The sequence below is a fragment of the Brienomyrus brachyistius genome, chromosome 4, assembly GCF_023856365.1.
Source record: "Brienomyrus brachyistius isolate T26 chromosome 4, BBRACH_0.4, whole genome shotgun sequence".
NCBI classification, from domain to species: domain Eukaryota; kingdom Metazoa; phylum Chordata; class Actinopteri; order Osteoglossiformes; family Mormyridae; genus Brienomyrus; species Brienomyrus brachyistius.
The window spans coordinates 23,360,863-23,381,117 of NC_064536.1; the positions used below are offsets into that span (position 1 = coordinate 23,360,863).

At 45.7% G+C, this 20,255-nt stretch overlaps 1 protein-coding gene across 1 annotated transcript in view; it reads left to right on the top strand.

The window, feature by feature from the left end:
- The window catches only part of LOC125739853 (polymeric immunoglobulin receptor-like), a 187,209-nt gene extending 172,403 nt beyond the window's left edge, over positions 1 to 14,806 (top strand). Inside the window, exons 7-9 of the mRNA XM_049010372.1 lie at positions 4,717 to 5,043; positions 12,605 to 12,913; positions 14,790 to 14,806. Coding sequence (XP_048866329.1) covers positions 4,717 to 5,043; positions 12,605 to 12,913; positions 14,790 to 14,806 — 653 coding nt within the window. The remainder of the gene's footprint in view (positions 1 to 4,716; positions 5,044 to 12,604; positions 12,914 to 14,789) is intronic.
- The last annotated feature ends 5,449 nt before the right edge of the window (positions 14,807 to 20,255 follow it).

A 20,255-nucleotide genomic window follows, 5' to 3' on the forward strand; every position in this document is an offset into this window, starting at 1 on the left:
GATTGACCCAGGAGATACGGGATACGAGGGAGAAGAGATAATACTGCATGTCTTCCTTCCACACTCGCAGCAAGCTTACTGCTGAAGCTACTAAATTCCAGAGTACATCTTCAAGATGAGAGACAGCTATTCGATTCACGGCGGTGAAAGACCGAGTGCCTAACGAGTCATTTGCTCCGGTTTCAGGACGATCGAGAGATCAATCAGATCAGGCCTGCTACAATTTTTCTTTAGTTTAATTATTTGCCAGCTTAGGTTTTTCAGTGGGCAATAATGGAGTGTGAACTATTGTAGCTACTGTTTACATTGTATATATTTTGTCGTCTTAATTTTAGAATTTATATAGTAAAGTTCTTAAATTTAACTTCATTGTATTATATTGCGTAGTCGTTAAATAAGGTGACGAAAGTATTTAGGGTGGGCATGTTAGCCCTGCGTTAATTTTGAAGGGAGAATATAGCCTACAGACAGACACCATAGTGAACTCAGGCCCCCCGTCAAGTGATTGTTAACTGGGGCCCAGCAAAAGGCCTGAAGGGGGCGCTACACCTGTGCTCTCTCATGCTGAGGTCAGTGCACGGAGCCGTCGGGGCCGGGCAGTACGGCGTAAAGAAGATGCTGAGGAAGCTGTGGCAGCGCTTCACCTGGCCGGCTGCCAGCAGGACGCCCAGATGTTCCTGCATTGCTGTGCTGCATGTGTGGCTCAGAGGGGTCCTAGCTGGCAGTGCCGGTCTGCCCTCCAGCTGTACCTAGGGGAGCATGTGGGGGTCGATGTCCTGGGCCCCTTTCCCCACACTGAGGCTGGGAATCACTACATACTTGTGGTCATGGACTACTTCACAACGTTGACTGAGGGTTGCATGGTTCCAGAGCAGAGTGTGACCTGACCACCATGGCAAAAAACAGCTCTAGGAGCTTTGGGGCTTCAGAGCAGCTGTACAGTGTCCAGGAGAGAAACTTCAAGGTGCTGGTGTTCTATGAGGTCAGCTGGCTGCTAGGGATTGTGAAGACCCCTGCCCCCCCCTCCCCACACACATACCCCCATCAGCAGAGTGACAGGCTGGTGAAGAGGCTGAATCGCATTCCAGCTCCCCAGCAGACAATCCTCATTGGTGAGCACCAGCATGATTGGGACACTCACCTTCCCCTGGTTCTGTGGACTTATCATGCAGCAGTACAGGAGAACACTGGCTGTGCCCCAGCTTCCCTCATGTACAGCTGTAGGCTGTGGACCCAGGTAGAGCTGGTGTTTGCCTCACCCCCTGGGCCGGAGCTGCCGGAGACACCAGGACTGGATTATCTGCTCCAGCTCCAGGACCATGTGCGGACTGTGCATGAGCTGGCCAGGTAACATCAGGACATGGTCAGAGACAGACAGAGGTGAGCCTATGACATCCGCTGCTGGGGACAGGTCTCCCAGCCTGGGGACTCTGGGTGTACTGGCCCATCAGGAAAAAGGGGTGGTTGCCCAAGCTGGACAGCCACTGGAGGGACCCCCAGGAGGTCCTGAAGTGAATCTCTGAAGCAGGACTGTCATGTTACATTGAGACCGGCTGGTTCTATACCAACCCTTGGCCCACTTGGAGAAACCATCAGCAGGACCTAGGATGAGTTTCCCAGCAGCAGGAATTGAGAAGGACAGTGGGGAACCTGGGCCCCAGTGGCCACAGAGGGCTCAGTGCTGTCTGGAGCACTGCCAGGACTTTGGGGGGTACCAGGTTGGGTCCCCCCCAGAAGGGGGGCAGTGTAGCACTGGGGATTCCTGTCGGGCAGCGCAGTGGCGTGCTGGACCGGTGCCAGCAGTGTAAATAGTGTGAATAATGTAAAAAGCTCTGTGTATTTATCATGTATTGTGTTGTATTGTGCTGTACGTTAATGTCAGGTATAGTATTAATGTTAATTGTTGCAGTTATCATTGTTTGGGCCACCATGTGTAGTGAGAGTAGCTGGGACCCTCAGCACAGTGGCCAGTGTCTGTGTGCTGTGAGCATATATGGCATAAATCAGTACCTGTCTGTGACTCTTCATTATCACTGGGATCACCATGTCTGGTATCTGTGCCGCAAAATGATAATATTCTGCTAAATGAAGTACTGTAACCTACAGTGGACTGACTTTTTATTAATGTGTATGAATGCTGGAAGAGGGAGTGAGAGTTAATCAGCTGGGTAATTTTCATACTGTCCCTGCAGGTGCAAATAACTGTAAACCAGCAGTGGAGGTTTCTGCAGGCTAATTTTATTTTAAATGATCAGTTAATCATCTATTTCACTTTTATTTTATTAAATACAAAAGTAAATACAAAATTATAAAAAAAACAAATTTCAATATTCTGCAGAGTAAAGTACTACAATTTACAGTAGACTGGTACTGACTTCATGAATATGTGTATAAATGCTGTAAGAGGGAGTGAGAGTTAATCAGCTGGTGTGGTGTGGAGATCAGCAGAGGTTCAGCTGTGGGAACATGGGTTTACCTGTCAGTCACTGAGGATAAGATGTCTGTACTGCGGAATGTAGCCAATGAGATGCACAGTATATAACATGTCATTCAGGCAGAAGGGAAGGACATTAACACAAACACAAGAGAAAATATTTTAATAAATAGTTGAAACCAGAAGTGGGGGCGGCATGGTGGTGCAGTGGTTAGCACTGTCGCCTCACACCTCTGGGACCCGGGTTCGAGTCTCCGCCTGGGTCACATGTGTGCGGAGTTTGCATGTTCTCCCCGTGTCGTCGTGGGGTTTCCTCCGGGTACTCCGGTTTCCCCCCACAGTCCAAAAACATGCTGAGGCTAATTGGAGTTGCTGAATTGCCCGTAGGTGTGCATGTGTGAGTGAATGGTGTGCGAGTGTGCCCTGCGATGGGCTGGCCCCCCATCCTGGGTTGTTCCCTGCCTCGTGCCCATTGATTCCGGGATAGGCTCCAGACCCCCCGCGACCCAATAGGATAAGCGGTTTGGAAAATGGATGGATGGATGGATGAAACCAGAAGTTTACAAACACTTCAGAAAAAAACACAAAAACTTTTTTTTCTCACTGACGGACATTTAATCAGAGTAAATCTGTTTTAGGTCAGTTAGGATCAGCAATTTTATTTTTTATCCTTTTGTCCTTTGCTTTAGATTCATATGGGTATGAAATATATGTGTATAATATTAACATATCTGGCTCATATTCATGACTATTTTATTGTAATGTAAATATCACAGTGTTCCTTCCTAATCTGTGTTCAGGTTCCCCAGGGCTGTCAGTGGACAAACAGGAGGTGACGGGTGTGGAAGGAGACAGTGTCACTGTTCAGTGTCGCTATGAATACTATTACAGTCTGTCATGGTGTAGGATGGGGGGCTCCTGTGTGTCAAGTTCTTCGGGTTTGGATGGGAGGCCTGTCCTGATCAGGGATGACAGAGATAACGTCTTCAGTGTGACAATGAGGGGACTGGAGAGGAAGGACACAGGCTGGTATTGGTGTGATGCAAGAATGTGGCAGATCCCAGTTCATATTACTGTCAGTCTGAGAACTGCAACCACAACCAGCACTGAATGTAAGTAATTATCTAAATTCTGACTATAAATCATTTATGCTTAAATCGGCTTAGATAAATACTAAATGAGCCCAACAGTTTTACGGAAGAAGGAAGTCTGTGTGTTTTGTGGGATAATTTTGGGGGGGGTTGGTTTACAGGGCATTACCAGGACGGATGCAACCGCTGTATGGCTCCCAATCAGCACAAGGCTCTATATTATACTGCTCTGGAAAACATTAAGATATCACTCTTATACTTTTAAACCAATCAGCTTTTTTAAATCCTGGTTTAATCCCAGTTCTGCTGGCAGAAGGTTACACCGCACAGCAGGCTGCTTCCAGGCTCAAAGTTACTAAGACAGCAGTAACAAGAACAAAACAAAGCCGGAGACACTAGGAACGACCAGAAACTACAGTATCCATGTAGAGGGTAGAAGCAGCTTTTTAATGCCAGAGATGACTGTCAATTTATACGGCTGTGACTCATAAATCAGAGGATGACCTCATGTGACCTTAAAGAACATTAAATGGTGTGAAGTGCAAGGAATAAAGCAAGTAAGAGGCTTTTCATCAATGAGAAACAGGGAAGAGCCAGGTTGGAGTTTACCAGAAAAAGTACATTATACAGAGACACTTTCCCATAAACTGAGAAATAAGTGAAACCAAATGTAAAGAGGGAAGAAGGATTTAGACACTGGAGATGCCAGTTTATACATGGAGATGATCTCAGCAGGGAGCTGATTAGAACACATATGTGGATGTTAACCATGTTAACTACACTGAACTTGCTTAAGTTGTTCAAGTATCCTGTGCTGCCTCAGATCAGCTCCATGCTCCCTGTACTGTACTGACCCTAAACTGGATGAACTCTGGACAGAAACACCATTCAATCCAGTCCCCCCCCCAGCCCTGGTCAGTAAATGATGTGGACCTTGGCTGTGTGCCCCTGATGGGGATGATAGCTGAGTGACCCTCCCCTAGAACACACCTGCTTTGTTTTCCTGTGTCTTTCCCTTGTTCTTATGGCAAAATGACAGTCTTGCTGTTTCACCTCCTCACTGTCCTCTTAAACCCATCTCTCTGTGCCATGACTCCTGGTACAAGTGTTACACAAACTGATAATATATAATATTAACCAGAGATACTGTGATGCTGAAAATGTGAATTCAGTTGGTTGTTTTCCCCACAGGTGCTGACAGTGTGTCCTCAGTGGGACGGGTGTCTGTACAGAGAGGAGGATCTGTCACCATACCATGTTCCTATGAAGACCGTTATAAAACACATGTGAAATACTGGTGCAGAAATTATTATTCTTCAGATTCATGTACTCCCATAGTACGCAGTGACTCTCTACAGAAGAGGAATGAAGTGTCAATCAGAGATGATCCTGACCAGCGAGTCTTCAATGTGACTATGAACAATCTGACAGATGGGGACTCTGGTTACTACTGGTGTGGTGTGGAGATCAGCGGAGGTGCAGCTGTGGGAACATGGATCCAGCTGTCAGTCACTGAAGGTAAGATGTCTGTACTGCAGACCGTAGCCAATGAGATGCACAGTATGTAACATGTCATTGAGACTTAAAGGAAGGACATTAACACAAACACAGGAGAAAATATTTTAGTATACAAGAGGAACCAAATTTTAGTTTTGATCAACACCATGAATGACACCTGGGAGAAATAACAATGAATGTGCTACTTCATGGGGTTTAATATGAGAAGCAATAATCTTTGGTTTAGTTTTAAGTGAATGTTAAATTCATAAAAGCATAAATAAACATACTGTAAAAGAGCCTCAGTTGGGCTGTCGGTTACTGTTGTTGGCATATAAATGTAAATTTAAATAACTGTAAGCAAGCAAAAGGTTATTGCAGGCTAATTCTATACTAAATAATCAGTGATAGTAAGTACAACATTTAATCAAAACAAATTGTTGCACTGGGGCCCATCGGACAGCAAGGTCGCATGTTGGGCTGGTGCCATCAGTGTAAATAGTGTAAATAGCTCTGTGTATTTACCATGTATTGTGTTGTGTGTCTGTTGTGAGTATGACTGGCAGACATCAGGAAACCCCATCTTTGTAGCCTTCCTGTGCTTATCTGTGACTCTGGTACCCGAACCACACTGGTGTCAGACCTGAGGATAAAGGTGACAGAGCTCAGCAGGGAGCAGCATGACGTGGGACACGGCCGATCGCAGTGAAGACCCCCCTAAAGCTGCCCCGGTACAGTGGGTAATGGCCCCTGGAACCCTCCCAAGTACCGGTCCGGCTGGTGGCACGGCCCAATCACTGGTCCCCCAAGATGGGGGGCACCTGGTGATGCCACTGGAAGAGGAGGCACTGCGAGCTCTATTAAGCAGAGCCCCACCCCTACAGCTGAGCTGCACCCATCGTGCGCATGGCCATGGGGGGGGGGGGGGAGGCAGCTGAAAGTCACGCTGACAGGACAGTCGGTGGTACAAGAGGTCTGACTAGCCAGCACTGCTGACCCCTGTGTTATCAGGCTGGACTTACTAGTACAGCTAGGGGCCGCCATCGATCTGCTGGGGACAGCCATCTGCTTTGGGTGCAGATGTAGGGGTCCTCCAGTATGAGAGCAGTGGCCAGCAGCGGCCAGGGGTAGCGATGGGGGAAGAGAGGAGGAGAGCCGTCCACCCAGTTGGGGGAAAAGAGCTGCTCACAGCTCCTGAGGGAAAGTCTCCACCAGCCACACGACTGCAACTCCAGCCCAGACTGTGCTGAACGGCAACACCACAGCAGGACCGTCTCCATAGACAGTGCAGGCTGTGCAGGAACTGTGGCAGTACAGCAATCAGCCCTGTTCACCCATCTGCATCTGCACCAACTGCTTCTGGTGAAACTACAAGTGTCTGAGCAGCAGATTCAAGAAATGACACACAGGCGTCATGAAGCCTTCCCAGAGACCGTAAGTGGCACGGACCTTTTCACCAACAAGGATGGGTCATGTTGCTTTTGCTTCAACTATCAACCATTGAATGAGGTGACAAGGAGGGACTCTTATGTGCTTCCATGCAGCACAGGGTCAACATGGTTCAGCTCCTTAGACCTCCGGAGTGGCTACTGGCAGGTCGAACTGTCCCCAGTAAACCACCCTAAGACCGTGTTCACCATCGGTCACAGGCTATGACAGTTCAGTCAGTTTCATTCAGCCCCTGTAACAGTCTGGTCACCTTCGAGAGGCTAATGGAGGCTAATGTCCCAGCTCACCTGGACCTAATGCGTCATCAACACTGATGATCTGCTGCTCCACGCCGCTGATTTTGCCTGGACATTGTGGAACTTAAAGACAGTGTTTGCAGGGACCCTCTGCGCAGGGTTGTGGCTGAACCCCCAGAAGTGCTCCCTCCTCCAGGGCATGATGCTCTTCCAGGGCCACATCATCAGAGGGAGGGCGTGGCCACCGACCCGCAGAAGACGGCAGCTGTGTGAGACTGGCCCCCTGCACAGACTGTAGCAGAGCTGCACAGCTTCCTGGGGTTAGTGTCATATTACCAACACTTTGTAAGGACTTCGCCAGCATGGCAAACACAATGCACCGTCTACAAAAAAGGGAAGTGTCTTAGCGTGGACAGATGCCTGAGCCGCGGCTTTTAACCAGCTCTGCGTGACGCTCACCAATGTTCCCATGCTAGAGTACCTGGACCCTCATCTCCTTTTCATTCTGGACACGGACACTAGCAATGAAGGGCTGGGTGCTGTGCAATCACAGGCAGGACCGTGAAGGGAGCTTCTATCTAGGCCGGCAAGAACTTCCGTCTGTACCTCAGTGGCCAGTGGTTCTGGTTGTAGAAGGACCACAAGTCGCTTGGGTGGCTCCTGAGTTTCTGGCACTCAGAAGGACAGCTGGTCTGTTGGTTGGAGGTAATGGCAGAGTTTGACTTTGAGGTCCAACATCACCCTGGGAAGCTATATGGAAACGTGGACACTCTGTCTCACTGACCCTGCCCAGCTCACAGTGCAGGACAACCAGGCCACCACCAAGACTTCATTTGCCAGCAGATCATCGCAGAGCAGCACAGCAGCCCCATGCTGGCCAGGGTGAGGGAGTAGCTGGATGAAGGAGGGTGACTGGGTTGGGAGGCGATATCAGCCTCTGGTCCAGAGAACAAGGTCTACCACACCCAGTGGGGCACCCTGAGGAACACGAGGGCCTGCTGTTAAGCCGCAGCTGATCGCTGGACGGCGCAGGGGAGCAGCTGCTGGTGCCCCAGAGCCTGTGTAACCCAGTGTCTGCTTCTTTTATTGAGGTAAAGTGTATATGATTAATCTGATTTGTATAATTTTGGGGAGGATGTAGCCGATACTGAACTAGCAGCACAGAGGCTACAACGTGATTTTGAATTAATTAGTGGCTGGACAGATAGCTAGTAGCTGAAATTTAACGTAGATAAAGTAAGGAATAATTGACGACGGGCCGTTGAATTATTAGAAAATAATGCACACCCGAGGTGGTAATGCGGCCACGACGCGAAGCGGAGTGGCCGTTACACCTCGAGTGTGCATTATTTTCTAATAATTCAACGGTCCGGAGTCAATTATTCCGCTTATACTACGGTTGCCACACCTCAACACATCGATCAGATTATATATTTCAAGGGATTCGTCCGGTTTTTCTACTTAAATCGCTATTGTGAGTAGGATTATTTCTTCCGCATCTCATCCAACGACTCTTTTGCTAGTTCCAAAACGTCATTTTAAAGCTGGCAATGGAGGCTTGAGCTGTTGATAGCAGACTAATGCAGTTAATAATGAAGTTATTAGAAAGAGAGCGAGAGACACAGAGAAAGAGAAACAGAGAGAGCTTGTATGAATTAGGCTACCTCTGCGTGTCCCTCAACAGTGTTCTGAAGCACCGTCTCTAAACTGTAAGTCTGCTTTAAGATGCAGCGCTGTTATTACCTCGCTAGTGAGAAATGTCATGTGTAGCCTTTAAGTTGGTACGCTAGGCTAACTAATACTGCTGCAGCCCAGTTGTTGAAAGTTTCATATTCACCGTAAATATTAAAATTTACTTTCGGAAAATCGTCTGTCATGTTGTTTTTGTTAGTCCTGTGTGCTGTATAGGTACTGTATGCTAATTTCCGTTATTACAGTTAACTATGCGAAGTACTATGGAACTGTAATGCGGTCAAGAGAGCTACCTGGAACTACGTTCGCCGTGCGGTTATCTGAAAATAATTGCACACCTCAGAACGTTCGTCAGCCAATCAGATTCAAGCATTCAACGGTCCCGTAGTATAATGTAAGGTAATCCATGCAGGGAGCAGAAATATAAAGTACAGACAATTTATGGGTTCCACTGAAATAAAGGTAGCTGATTATGAGAAACACATCAGTGTGTATGTTGATGCTTCCATGTCCCACTCTCACCAGTATGGGGAAACAATTAAAAAGGCCAATAGGATGTTAGGTCTCTACGTGTGTGGAGTTTAAGTCAAGGGAGGTGATGCTACAATTATACAATTCCTTGGCACTGTAAGACCCCACCTAGAATATTGTGTGCAGGTTTGGTCACCTTACCTTCAGCACACAATCTCTTCATGCTCGAGCAAAGGAGACTAAGGGAGGACATGATCCAGGTATATAAGATTCTAACAGGTCTGGATGCTGTTCAGCCAAATAGCTACTTCAGTATTAGCCATAGGTGGAAATTAGAATAATTTTAAAATGGATTTGAGAAAGCACTTCTTTACACATGGTGTAGTTAGAGTATGGAATATTCTCCCTGTTAGTGTAGTGCAAGCATTACCTTTGGTTCCTTTTAATTAGAGCTGGATAAAATTTTAACAACTCTGATGTATTAGTTAAGTTCTCCCCAAACGAGCTTGATGGGCCGAATGGCCTCCTCTCATTTGCAAATTTCTTATGTATTGAGCTGACACATGCTCTATATCATTTGTGTTTTATATTCTTTTTATTGCTTGTTAAATATAATTTAATGAGTTATTCATTTAATATGTGCCAATTGGAGTAATCCCATGAATCCCCGTAAAGGGCTGGGATCGACCCAGGAGATACAGGATACGTGGGAGAAGTGATAAGACTGCATGTCTTCCTTCCACACTCTCAGCAAGCTTACTGCTGAAGCTACTAAATTCCAGAGTACATCTTCAAGATGAGAGACAGCTATTCGATTCACGGCGGTGAAAGACCGAGTGCCTAACGAGTCATTTGCTCCGGTTTCAGGACGATCGAGAGATCAATCAGATCAGGCCTGCTACAATTTTTCTTTAGTTTAATTATTTGCCAGCTTAGGTTTTTCAGTGGGCAATAATGGAGTGTGAACTATTGTAGCTACTGTTTACATTGTATATATTTTGTCGTCTTAATTTTAGAATTTATATAGTAAAGTTCTTAAATTTAACTTCATTGTATTATATTGCGTAGTCGTTAAATAAGGTGACGAAAGTATTTAGGGTGGGCATGTTAGCCCTGCGTTAGTTTTGAAGGGAGCATATAGCCTACAGACAGACACCATTGTGAACTCAGGCCCCCCGTCAAGTGATTGTTAACTGGGGCCCAGCAAAAGGCCTGAAGGGGGCGCTACACCTGTGCTCTCTCATGCTGAGGTCAGTGCACGGAGCCGTCGGGGCCGGGCAGTACGGCGTAAAGAAGATGCTGAGGAAGCTGTGGCAGCGCTTCACCTGGCCGGCTGCCAGCAGGACGCCCAGATGTTCCTGCATTGCTGTGCTGCATGTGCGGCTCAGAGGGGTCCTAGCTGGCAGTGCCAGTCTGCCCTCCAGCTGTACCTAGGGGAGCATGTGGGGGTCGATGTCCTGGGCCCCTTTCCCCTCACTGAGGCCAGGAATCACTACATTCTTGTGGTCATGGACTACTTCACAAAGTGGGCTGAGGGTCACATGGTTCCAGAGCAGAGTGTGACCTGACCACCATGGCAGAAAACAGCTCTAGGAGCTTTGGGGCTTCAGAGCAGCTGTAGGGCATCCAAGGGAGAATCGTTGAAGTGCTGGTGTTCTGTGAGGTCAGCTGGCTGCTGGGGATTGTGAAGACCCACACCAGCCCCCCCCCTCCCCCACCAGCAGAGTGACAGGCTGGTGAAGAGGCTGAATCGCATTCCAGCTCCCCAGCAGACAATCCTCATTGGTGAGCACCAGCATGATTGGGACACTCACCTTCCCCTGGTTCTGTGGACTTATCATGCAGCAGTACAGGAGAGCACTGGCTGTGCCCCTGCTTCCCCCATGTACAGCTGTAGGCTATGGACCCCAGTAGAGCTGGTGTTTGCCTCACCCCCTGGGCCGGAGCTGCTGGAGAAACCAGGACTGGATTATCTGCTCCAGCTCCAGGACCATGTGCGGACCGTGCATGAGCTGGCCAGGTAACATCAGGACATGGCCAGAGTCAGACAGAGGTGAGCCTATGACATCCGCTGCCGGGGACAGGTCTCCCAGCCTGGGGACTCTGGGTGTACTGGCCCATCAGGAAAAAGGCATGGTTGCCCAAGTTGCACAGCCACTAGAGGGACCCCCAGGAGGTCCTGAAGTGAATCTCCGAAGCAGGACTGTCATGTTGCATTGAGACCAGCTGGCTCCATACCAACCCTTGGCCCACTTGGAGAAACCATCAGCAGGACCTGGGATGAGTTTCCCAGCAGCAGGAACTGAGGAGGACGGTGGGGAACCTGGGGCCCAGTGGCCACAGAGGGCTCAGTGCTGTCTGGAGCACTGCCAGGACTTTGGGGGGTACCAGGTTGGGTCCCCCCCAGAAGGGGGGCAGTGTAGCACTGGAGATTCCTGTCGGGCAGCGCAGTGGCGTGCTGGACCGGTGCCAGCAGTGTAAATAGTGTGAATGATGTAAATAGCTCTGTGTATTTATCATGTATTGTGGTTGTTATTGTGCCGCATGTTAATGTCAGGTATAGTATTAATGTTAATTGTTGTAATTATCATTGTTTGGGCCACCATGTGTAGTGAGAGTAGCTGGGACCCTCAGCACAGTGGCCAGTGTCTGTGTGTTGTGAGTATATATGGCAAAAATCAGTACCTGTTTGACAATCTTTTGAAAACCGATCAGCTCTTTATGAAAAGCTTTGCAGTTACATTTTATACTTTTTACCAGTAATATTACATTTATTTCACACCCAAGCAGCATGTGTATTTAGGGGGGGCACAGGGGTGGCCATGTGTGTTGTCCCCTCGCCCTGAAACGGCCCTGCTGCCAAGGTCCATTTGGGTCGGGTGAGGGGACTCCTGTTATAAATGCTGAAATGGGAATGTTATGCATTATTGTACATGCATCATATCATTCCTTAATAGGAAAATAAACAAAAAATAAAACTTCATTGATATATGGGAGGGGGCGGCATGGTGGTGCAGTGGTTAGCACTGTTGCCTCACACCTCTGGGACTTGGGTTCGAGTCTCCGCCTGGGTCACATGTGTGTAGTGTTTGCATGTTCTCCCCATGTTGTCATGGGGTTTCCTCCGGGTACTCCAGTTTCTCCCCACAGTCCAAAAACATGCTGAGGCTAATTGGAATCGCTAAATTGCCCGTAGGTGTGCATGTGTGAGTGAATGGTGTGTGAGTGTGCCCTGCGATGGGCTGGCCCGCCCATCCTGGGTTGTTCCCTGCCTCGTGCCCATTGCTTCCGGGATAGGCTCCGGACCCCCCGCGACCGAATGGGATAAGCGGTTTGGAAAATGGATGGATGGATGATATATGGGAGGGGCAAGTAACAGTGTCTTTTTCAATGGGCTACTTCAGGGGTGAGAATATCCTATCATTTGTTTGGCTCTCAGTTCCTAATTTTTGACCTAAATATGTGAACTTAAATGTGTAAGCTGGCAAATGAGGTTTCTGCAGGCAAATTTTCTGCTGAATGATCACTTCAGTTAATCATTCATTACACTGTTTTGTTTTTTACCAATACAGTGATAGTAAACAGAACATTTATTATAAATAAATGTTAATATTCTGCAGCGTAAAGTACTGTAGCCTGCAGTAGACTGATACTGACTTCATGAATATGTGTATAAATGGTGTAAGAGGGAGTGAGAGTTAATCAGCTGGGTAATTTTCATACTGTCCCTGCAGGTGTGTCCACAGTGAACACAGTGTCTGTACAGAGAGGAGGATCTGTCACCATCCCATGTTACTATGACAACATGTATCAACAACATGTGAAATACTGGTGCAATGGGAGTGGCTGGAGTTCATGTACTCCCATAGTACGCACTGATTTCCCAAAGATAAGTAGAGAAGTGTCAATCATAGATGATCCTGACCAGCGAGTCTTCAATGTGACCATGAACAGTCTGACAGCTGAGGACTCTGGTTCCTACTGGTGTGGTGTGGAGATCAGCAGAGGTTCAGCTGTGGGAACACAAGTTTACCTGTCAGTCACTGAGGGTAAGATGTCTGTACTGCAGACTGTAGCCAATGAGATGCACAGTATGTAACATGTCATTCAGGTAGAAAGGAAGGAGAAAATGTTTTAGAAAATATTCTGTTTCAATATTTTAAAACTTCACTGGGGACTTCCGGCTTCAGCATGAAGTGAGCTGGCATAATTTTTAATGGTTTGCTTGACCTTTGTCATATTTGGCCTGGAAAAAGCCTAAAGGTGGAAAAGCTGAAGATTTCAAGGAAGGAAGTCATCCTCAATTTGATTTGTTTTCATTGAAGTTTTACTTGTATGAAGAATCATACAAGTTTTTTCTTATGTAATGACTAAGATTTACCTGAGCTATGAGTTTTCATATTTTTGCAACTATAGTGATATTAAATACAACATTTACTCAAAACAAATGTTAATATTCTGCAGAGTAAAGTACTGCAGCCTACAGTAGACTGGCACTGACTTTATGAATATGTGTATAAATGGTGTAAGAGGGAGTGAGAGTTAATCAGCTGGGTAATTTTCATACTGTCCCTGCAGGTGTGTCCACACTGAACACGGTGACTGTACAGAGAGGTGGATCTGTCACCATCCCATGTTACTATGACAACATATATAAACAGCAGATGAAATACTGGTGCAGAGGGAGTGACTGGAGTTCATGTACTCCCATAGTGCATACTTACTCTCCAAAGAAAAGTGGTGAAGTGTCAATCAGAGATGATCCTGACCAGCGAGTCTTCAATGTGACCATGAACAATCTGACAGCTGGGGACTCTGGTTCCTACTGGTGTGGTGTGGAGATCAGCAGAGGTTCATCTGTGGGAACACGGATTTACCTGTCAGTCACTGAGGGTAAGATGTCTGTACTGCAGACTGTAGCCAGTAAGATGCACAGTATGTAACATGTCATTCAGGTAAAAAGGATGGACATTAACGCGGAAAATGTTTTCAATATCAATTTTATGAAACTTAATTTACTGTCAGTTATGTATGTTTGATGGCTATAATTTCAAGTGTTTGTATGAATGTACAGGAAAATTAACTTGCATATCAGCATTACTTCTAAGGGAGACATCCCATAATACAGCCTGATGACCTCATCAGATACGGGTTCTGCTCTTTATCAAATACTTGAGTGTCTGATCTGCATGTTACACTTGGCAGCTGTACAGAGGCCTCAGGATTCACATATTTCTAGTTTATGAAACATTTGTATAATATGACAAATATTACAGATCTGACTATTTTCTCAGTCAGACACCCAGTCAGATGTCTTTCATAAAACATCACAGGCATCAGCTTACAGGAAACAGACAGACAGACATATTCATCTTACAGCCATTTATCATGTGTGCAATGTTTGGAAAACGTTACATGTAGGTTTTTATTTTCATACATTAAAAACTTTATTTTTTGCCCTTCATATTTCACACATTTGTAGGGATTGTAGGGATTAATTGTTACTAATGCTGTACAGACTGGGTGATTGTCTGCAGGTAGTTTCTAACTTCAGCAAAGGCCAGTGTTACAGTTACACTCTATAATAACTGATCCAGTTAAACCATAAATACATTATGATATATTAAAAACATTATTTAACTGCCCACTATTAGGGCCCTGGGATGTGGACTCTTTGCTCACAATCCTAATTTATTCTGCATCAAAACAGATGTTTAATTGAATAATTTTCATTATTTGTTTTCAGTTTTAGAAATTACCTTTCACAGTCTGTACTGACTGACAGAACAGGGCAGGGGTGCTGTAAAGGGGGGCGCGGAGTTAGGATGATTTCATGCATCCCCAATCGATGGGACGCTAAGAAATTAGGAACATAATTGGATTAGTCTGGGCTGAGGGCCCAATCTGATATGCTTTCAGGGGCCAGAAATCTCTAGTGACCCCTGGGAATGGATGTTTATTTTTTATGTAACAATCCTTTCTCTTGTTTACACTGCTGTCCATTTTTGGCACATGATGAAGAAGGAGGGAATAATGAAAAACAGAGGTAAGCATCCAGCAGCACTTACAGCAGTGTGGTGTCCAGCTATGAGCGTCTCCCTGACCACACAGTGATGGGAAACTTCTGTTATTTTATGGGAACATTGATTTTATTTTATTTCGTAATTATAATTTCCCTGTGATGGCATCACATCCAGGTTGAGCCCCTGCTTTGTACTCTATGCTGCTGGGGAAAGACTGCAGGCCAGTTTGGAAGATGGGTGGATGGATGGATGGATGGATGGATGGATGGATGGATATAAAATGTTTTTTAAAATCATAATAAGAAAAATAAGATAAGATAAGATGATAAGATAAGATAAGATAAGATAATCCTTTATTAGTCCCACAAGTGGGAAATTATGTAGTATATGTACAAGTGGAAATATATAAATATTAATATATATACAACATTAACAGTAAAACTGGCAGTTAAAATTCTCTGCTTCTTTTCATGCTCTTTGTTAATGTCTCCTGTTACTCACATGTATCCTGTGTAATAGTACAGATGAGGCTGTACCGTGTTGCTATAAATCATGTAATACTTTACTGTTCAAATCCACTGTCTTATTCAGCTCTTTGGTCCAGCTTGTTTCTGTATGTAGGACTGGGCTCATTGGTGCTGCTGTTGATCATCATCATCATCACATGGAAAGTGTGGGACAAACACAGTGAGTATCTGCTGATGCAGACGGTGTGTAAGTGACCTGACTGTCTGAGCAGTGATGCATGTCCTTCTGCACTCCTGTAAGCAGCAGATACAACTTCATACTTTTATCCTTTTCCAAAGACAGCTGGACAGAGACACAGACAGCAGCATTCAGACACACAGGTTATACAGTAACATTAAACCACAAAACATGGTCACAGCCCCTTTGGGAACACAGACTAATAACAGCACAGAGCTAAAAACCGCTGTGGAGCAAACAGGACATCAGAGCACAGCAGCCCTGAAGGATCCTTCCTCCATGATCCTGCAGACTTTCCTCTGACCCTCTGGGTCTGTGTCCACCCAGCTGAGCTTATAAAACCCTGAAGAAGTTAGTTATTCCAACCAGAGACAACTGGGCACCATTAACTGGGTTACCAGTAAGTGCAGGCTGGTAATCAGATTTCACCGGAGTTGCCATTGGCTCATATACATTTGTGTAGTTTTATACAGTTATTGGGCTGGGTAACATTTACACACATATGTACATGATAACCAAGAGGAAATGACCGTGTGTTTGTCATACAGCAAATTAACAGAATCAGCTGAAAGCGAGTGATGTGATCAGAATAAATTTCTTTGACTTTATTTCTCATTTCTTTCCCTGTAGAGAAAAAAAGGGCCATGAACCGAAATCCAGGAAGTACAGAATTAACAGTAAGTTCATGTTTAATATGGGGAGGAACTGTAGAAAGTTCAACAAGGTTTTGTCTTTTAAAAAAGAACAAAAACAGAAACCAAACTGTTAACAGCCAGTAACTCATTAAGAAGTTTATCTCTGTAAATATCGCTGAAGTGAGGAGTGATTGGTTTGAACGCTGAGTTGTGGCTTTTTTCTAGTTGAACCCAGACCATGAATACGCCGTCATAGACAGAACTGGCATCACCAAGGGAGACCCGGCAGAGCAGGTAAAGCACAGAAATAACATATTTATGCTGGTATTTATGAGTGTAGCCCCTGTCTCCAAACATCCATCCAAACATCCATCCATTTTCCAAACCACTTATCCTACTGGGTCGTGGGGGTCTGGAGCCCATCCCGGAAGCAATGGGCACGAGGCAGGGAACAACCCAGGATGGGGGGCCAGCCCATCACAGGGCACACTCACACACCATTCACTCACACATGCACACCTACGGGCAATTTAGCAACTCAGCATGTTTTTGGACTGTGGGGGGGAAACCGGAGTACCTGGAGGAAACCCCGCGACAACATGGGGAGAACATGCAACATCACATGTTTGATCCAGGCAGAGACTCGAACCCGGGTCCCAGAGGTGTGAGGCAACAGTGCTAACCACTGTAACACCATGCCGTTCCGTCTGCAAACATGTGATGTTATTACTGTATGAACAGACAGCATTTTATAAGGCACATTCTCATAAGCCAGTTGTTAAGTTGCAGTTAAAATGTTTTCTAAAAGCAAATAACATGTTCCTCTCTCAGGCCTCTGTGGAGCCTGGTGCTGATGTCACCTACAGCTCCATTCTCCTGCCAGATCCACAGGTAAGATGGTTTTATGTAAATCAGTGTTCAGCATGAGTATCACAATGAGAGTAAAACATATATCAATAATGTCCTCACTGGCTACATCTACACCTCAGCTGATCTCTCAGATCCATGTGTATCAGAATTAGCTGTAATGTACCAAGAAGTACCATGATACCCCTGATATTTCACAGTGATTTGGAGGGGAGGTTTGGGAGTTCATGGATTTGTGGTTTCTGTACAAAGGTTGGTCTCCTACCTCCACTGTAAGCAGCTAAATACTCTCAGCAGGTGTCCTCTAGATGTTCTTCACATCGTCCTGCTGTAACCCCAGCCAGCGATGTGGTCTACAGCTCAGTCACCCTGAAGCACAGAGAGGTGAGTTTGGAGAATCTGCTCTAACGTGAGCTGTGATACATTTAGTCCGTGATGCTTCATGTGTGTCGTATGTTTCCTTTGACGCTGCATAGAGCCACAATTCCAACATCATATGCGCAGCTACTTTGACTTCAAATTATAAACCAGATGAAAGTGAACTAAAGAGGTTTCCTAGATTAATCTATTGCTCTGGTTCATTTCCTGTTCCTGTAGCAGTAACATTAACACACCACACTGCCTGAAATGCTAAGGAAGGTGTTGGTGCCTCAGAAGCTGAAATGATGAATCAAGTAGCCGATGTTAATGCTTATCTGTTCCTTTTCCAGTAGGGGGCAGCAACACAGAGAGGCTCCTCTACATGTGGGGAGCTGCTGCTCTGGATGAGAGCTGTGAGGGAGACACAGATACTGCAGTGATCATCACCAGACAGGAGCATCTTACAGTGATGTGAGCTGTATTTAAATAGCATGCAGCTCTCTCACATTATAGTATGATCAATGTGCTGTTTACCTCACTTGTACGTTGCTTTGGACATGATGGAATAAATGTAAATGTAAGATATTATCTTTGAGATCTGTGAATTGTTACTTTTCATTCATTTAAATGGAAAAAATATCATCAGCTATCCTGTTTGTTTAGTATAAAATAAAATGTTTGCTATTTCAATATGCATCATTTTCAGGGTATTTGCCAGTGTCTGTTTGTCTCTTGTACTGTTGAGCATTTACTGAGGTCTAAGGGCTCTGGCCTTAATTTTATGCTCTTCTTGCGCACTTCACTGCCCCCTGCTGGAGAAGCTTTGCTATTTCGCTGCCTCCCTGCTCTCCTCTGACTGTGGAATTAGAAGCTGGCCTGTTAGCATCATATCACATTTTATGATAAAAGCTTTAGCTTTAGGTTTCTACAGAATTTTAGGCGTTTGCTTATTGATAAATTGAGTATTATTTAAAATGCAGACCACAGACTGTGTGGCTCATCATACATACTGTTAATAAAGATGCTTTTCATTAAGCCTACAAGCTGCAGTGGTGTCTCAGTGTGTAACACGGACGCCTCATACTTTCTGGGGTTTGAATTCTGCCTCGGATCTCAGTGTGGTGTTGAGTCCCCCGATTTGTGTCCCGTGCTTCCTGGGATGTGCCCCAGACTGACAGTGACCCCATCCTGGGTAAGAGGGTGAAAGACAGATGGATGATTTTTAAACATTTAAAACCCATAAAAGGGAGGCAGTGAAGTTACAGGGAATCAGGAAGTGAGTGTCAGTCTCCACAGATCTGAGGTCAGCGGCACACCCATTAGGCTCCTCTGATGCTCCTCTTCATCCTCTTCTTCACTGATGGACCTCCAGGTAAGGATCACTTACTCTGGGACAGGGTCTCTGTTGTGAACAACGGGTGAAGACGGGCAGGTAGGCAGGCTGGAGGTAGGGAAGGACGACGCGGGCAGGCAAAGGACAGGGAAAACTGGGGATTTATTGGGGAAACGACGAGGGAACATGGTAACAGGAACACAACGTCGATGACCGACAAGAAACCAGGGTAAGACATGGACTGAAATAGACAAGACTAGGCGAACATAATAGGACACAGCTGGGCAAGATCTGGAAAGCACACGTGGATAATCAGGGGGCGTGGCACACACGAGGATCGGACGAGCCGGGCATAACAGTCTCACCCTCTCACTCCACTATGCAGCATATTTATACAGAAAGACAAACAGAAAGTAAATGAAACATTTCAATGCATTTTGGGTTCTTCCTACATGTAAATCTTTATATTCATATGGATCATTGATGGCCAGCATTCTGACCAGGATAAACAGCTGGAATCTTAGTGAATGGATGGATCTGCTTTGTTTTTTAAGGGTATTATGGTAAATGTTAAAGCAGGTAAGGCAGGTGATTTTAAGAATTTGATCTGCTTCGGTCATTAGACAAATTCAGATCTTTCTACATGCTGCATAGTGTCTTGCTCACAACGATTTTCCACTTTCATCGTTCACTGATTCTCACATTGGGAAGAGAAGAGCAGCTCAGCAGGTAGCTGCATGCACCGCTGATGACGGTCAGGCTGTTGAGGTCAGTATGCTGCAGACAGCTAATCCAGCAACTATGGAGCAGATTTTGTCGGAGGTTAAATCCATGGCCACTCATTTAAATTGCATAGAGGAATCTGTAAGAACTCATCCAGAGGGCATGGGTGGTGCCGTAAACGACATAAAGACGTCTGTTACCTCACTGAAAAATTCTTTCAAACCTATACAACCAGGGACGGATTATGGGTTGTGTGGGCCACTGGGCAAAACGGGGAAAATGGAACTGGGATTATTAATCAGTGGTATTCATGGATAATATGGTCAAGTAACAATTATTTAAGGCTCTTTCTAGATTTGAGATGTATGCATTGGGTAACATTGAACATATGTTTTATTTTATACTAAAATGATCTGTTTTGGTCCACACCTATAAGATCCTGGGAGTCATCCAGGGGCGTAGATTTAGGGTGGACGGAGGGGATGTGTCCCCACCAATATCCTCCGACCATTGAAATGTCCCCACCAATAATTTAATCCACTTAAAAAAAAAAAACAATCGTGCTGTCAACATTAACCTAGACACGCAGAAAGGGATAAATCACGTTCTCTCCTTGAGTCCTCCCGCCCCCAAAACACATGTGAACATTTTGATTGGCTGTGCATTTCCCTGCTATCATGTGAGAGGCTGTGGCTGCATTCAGTTACAAGCAGCACCAAATGCAGTGGATTCTTTTCCC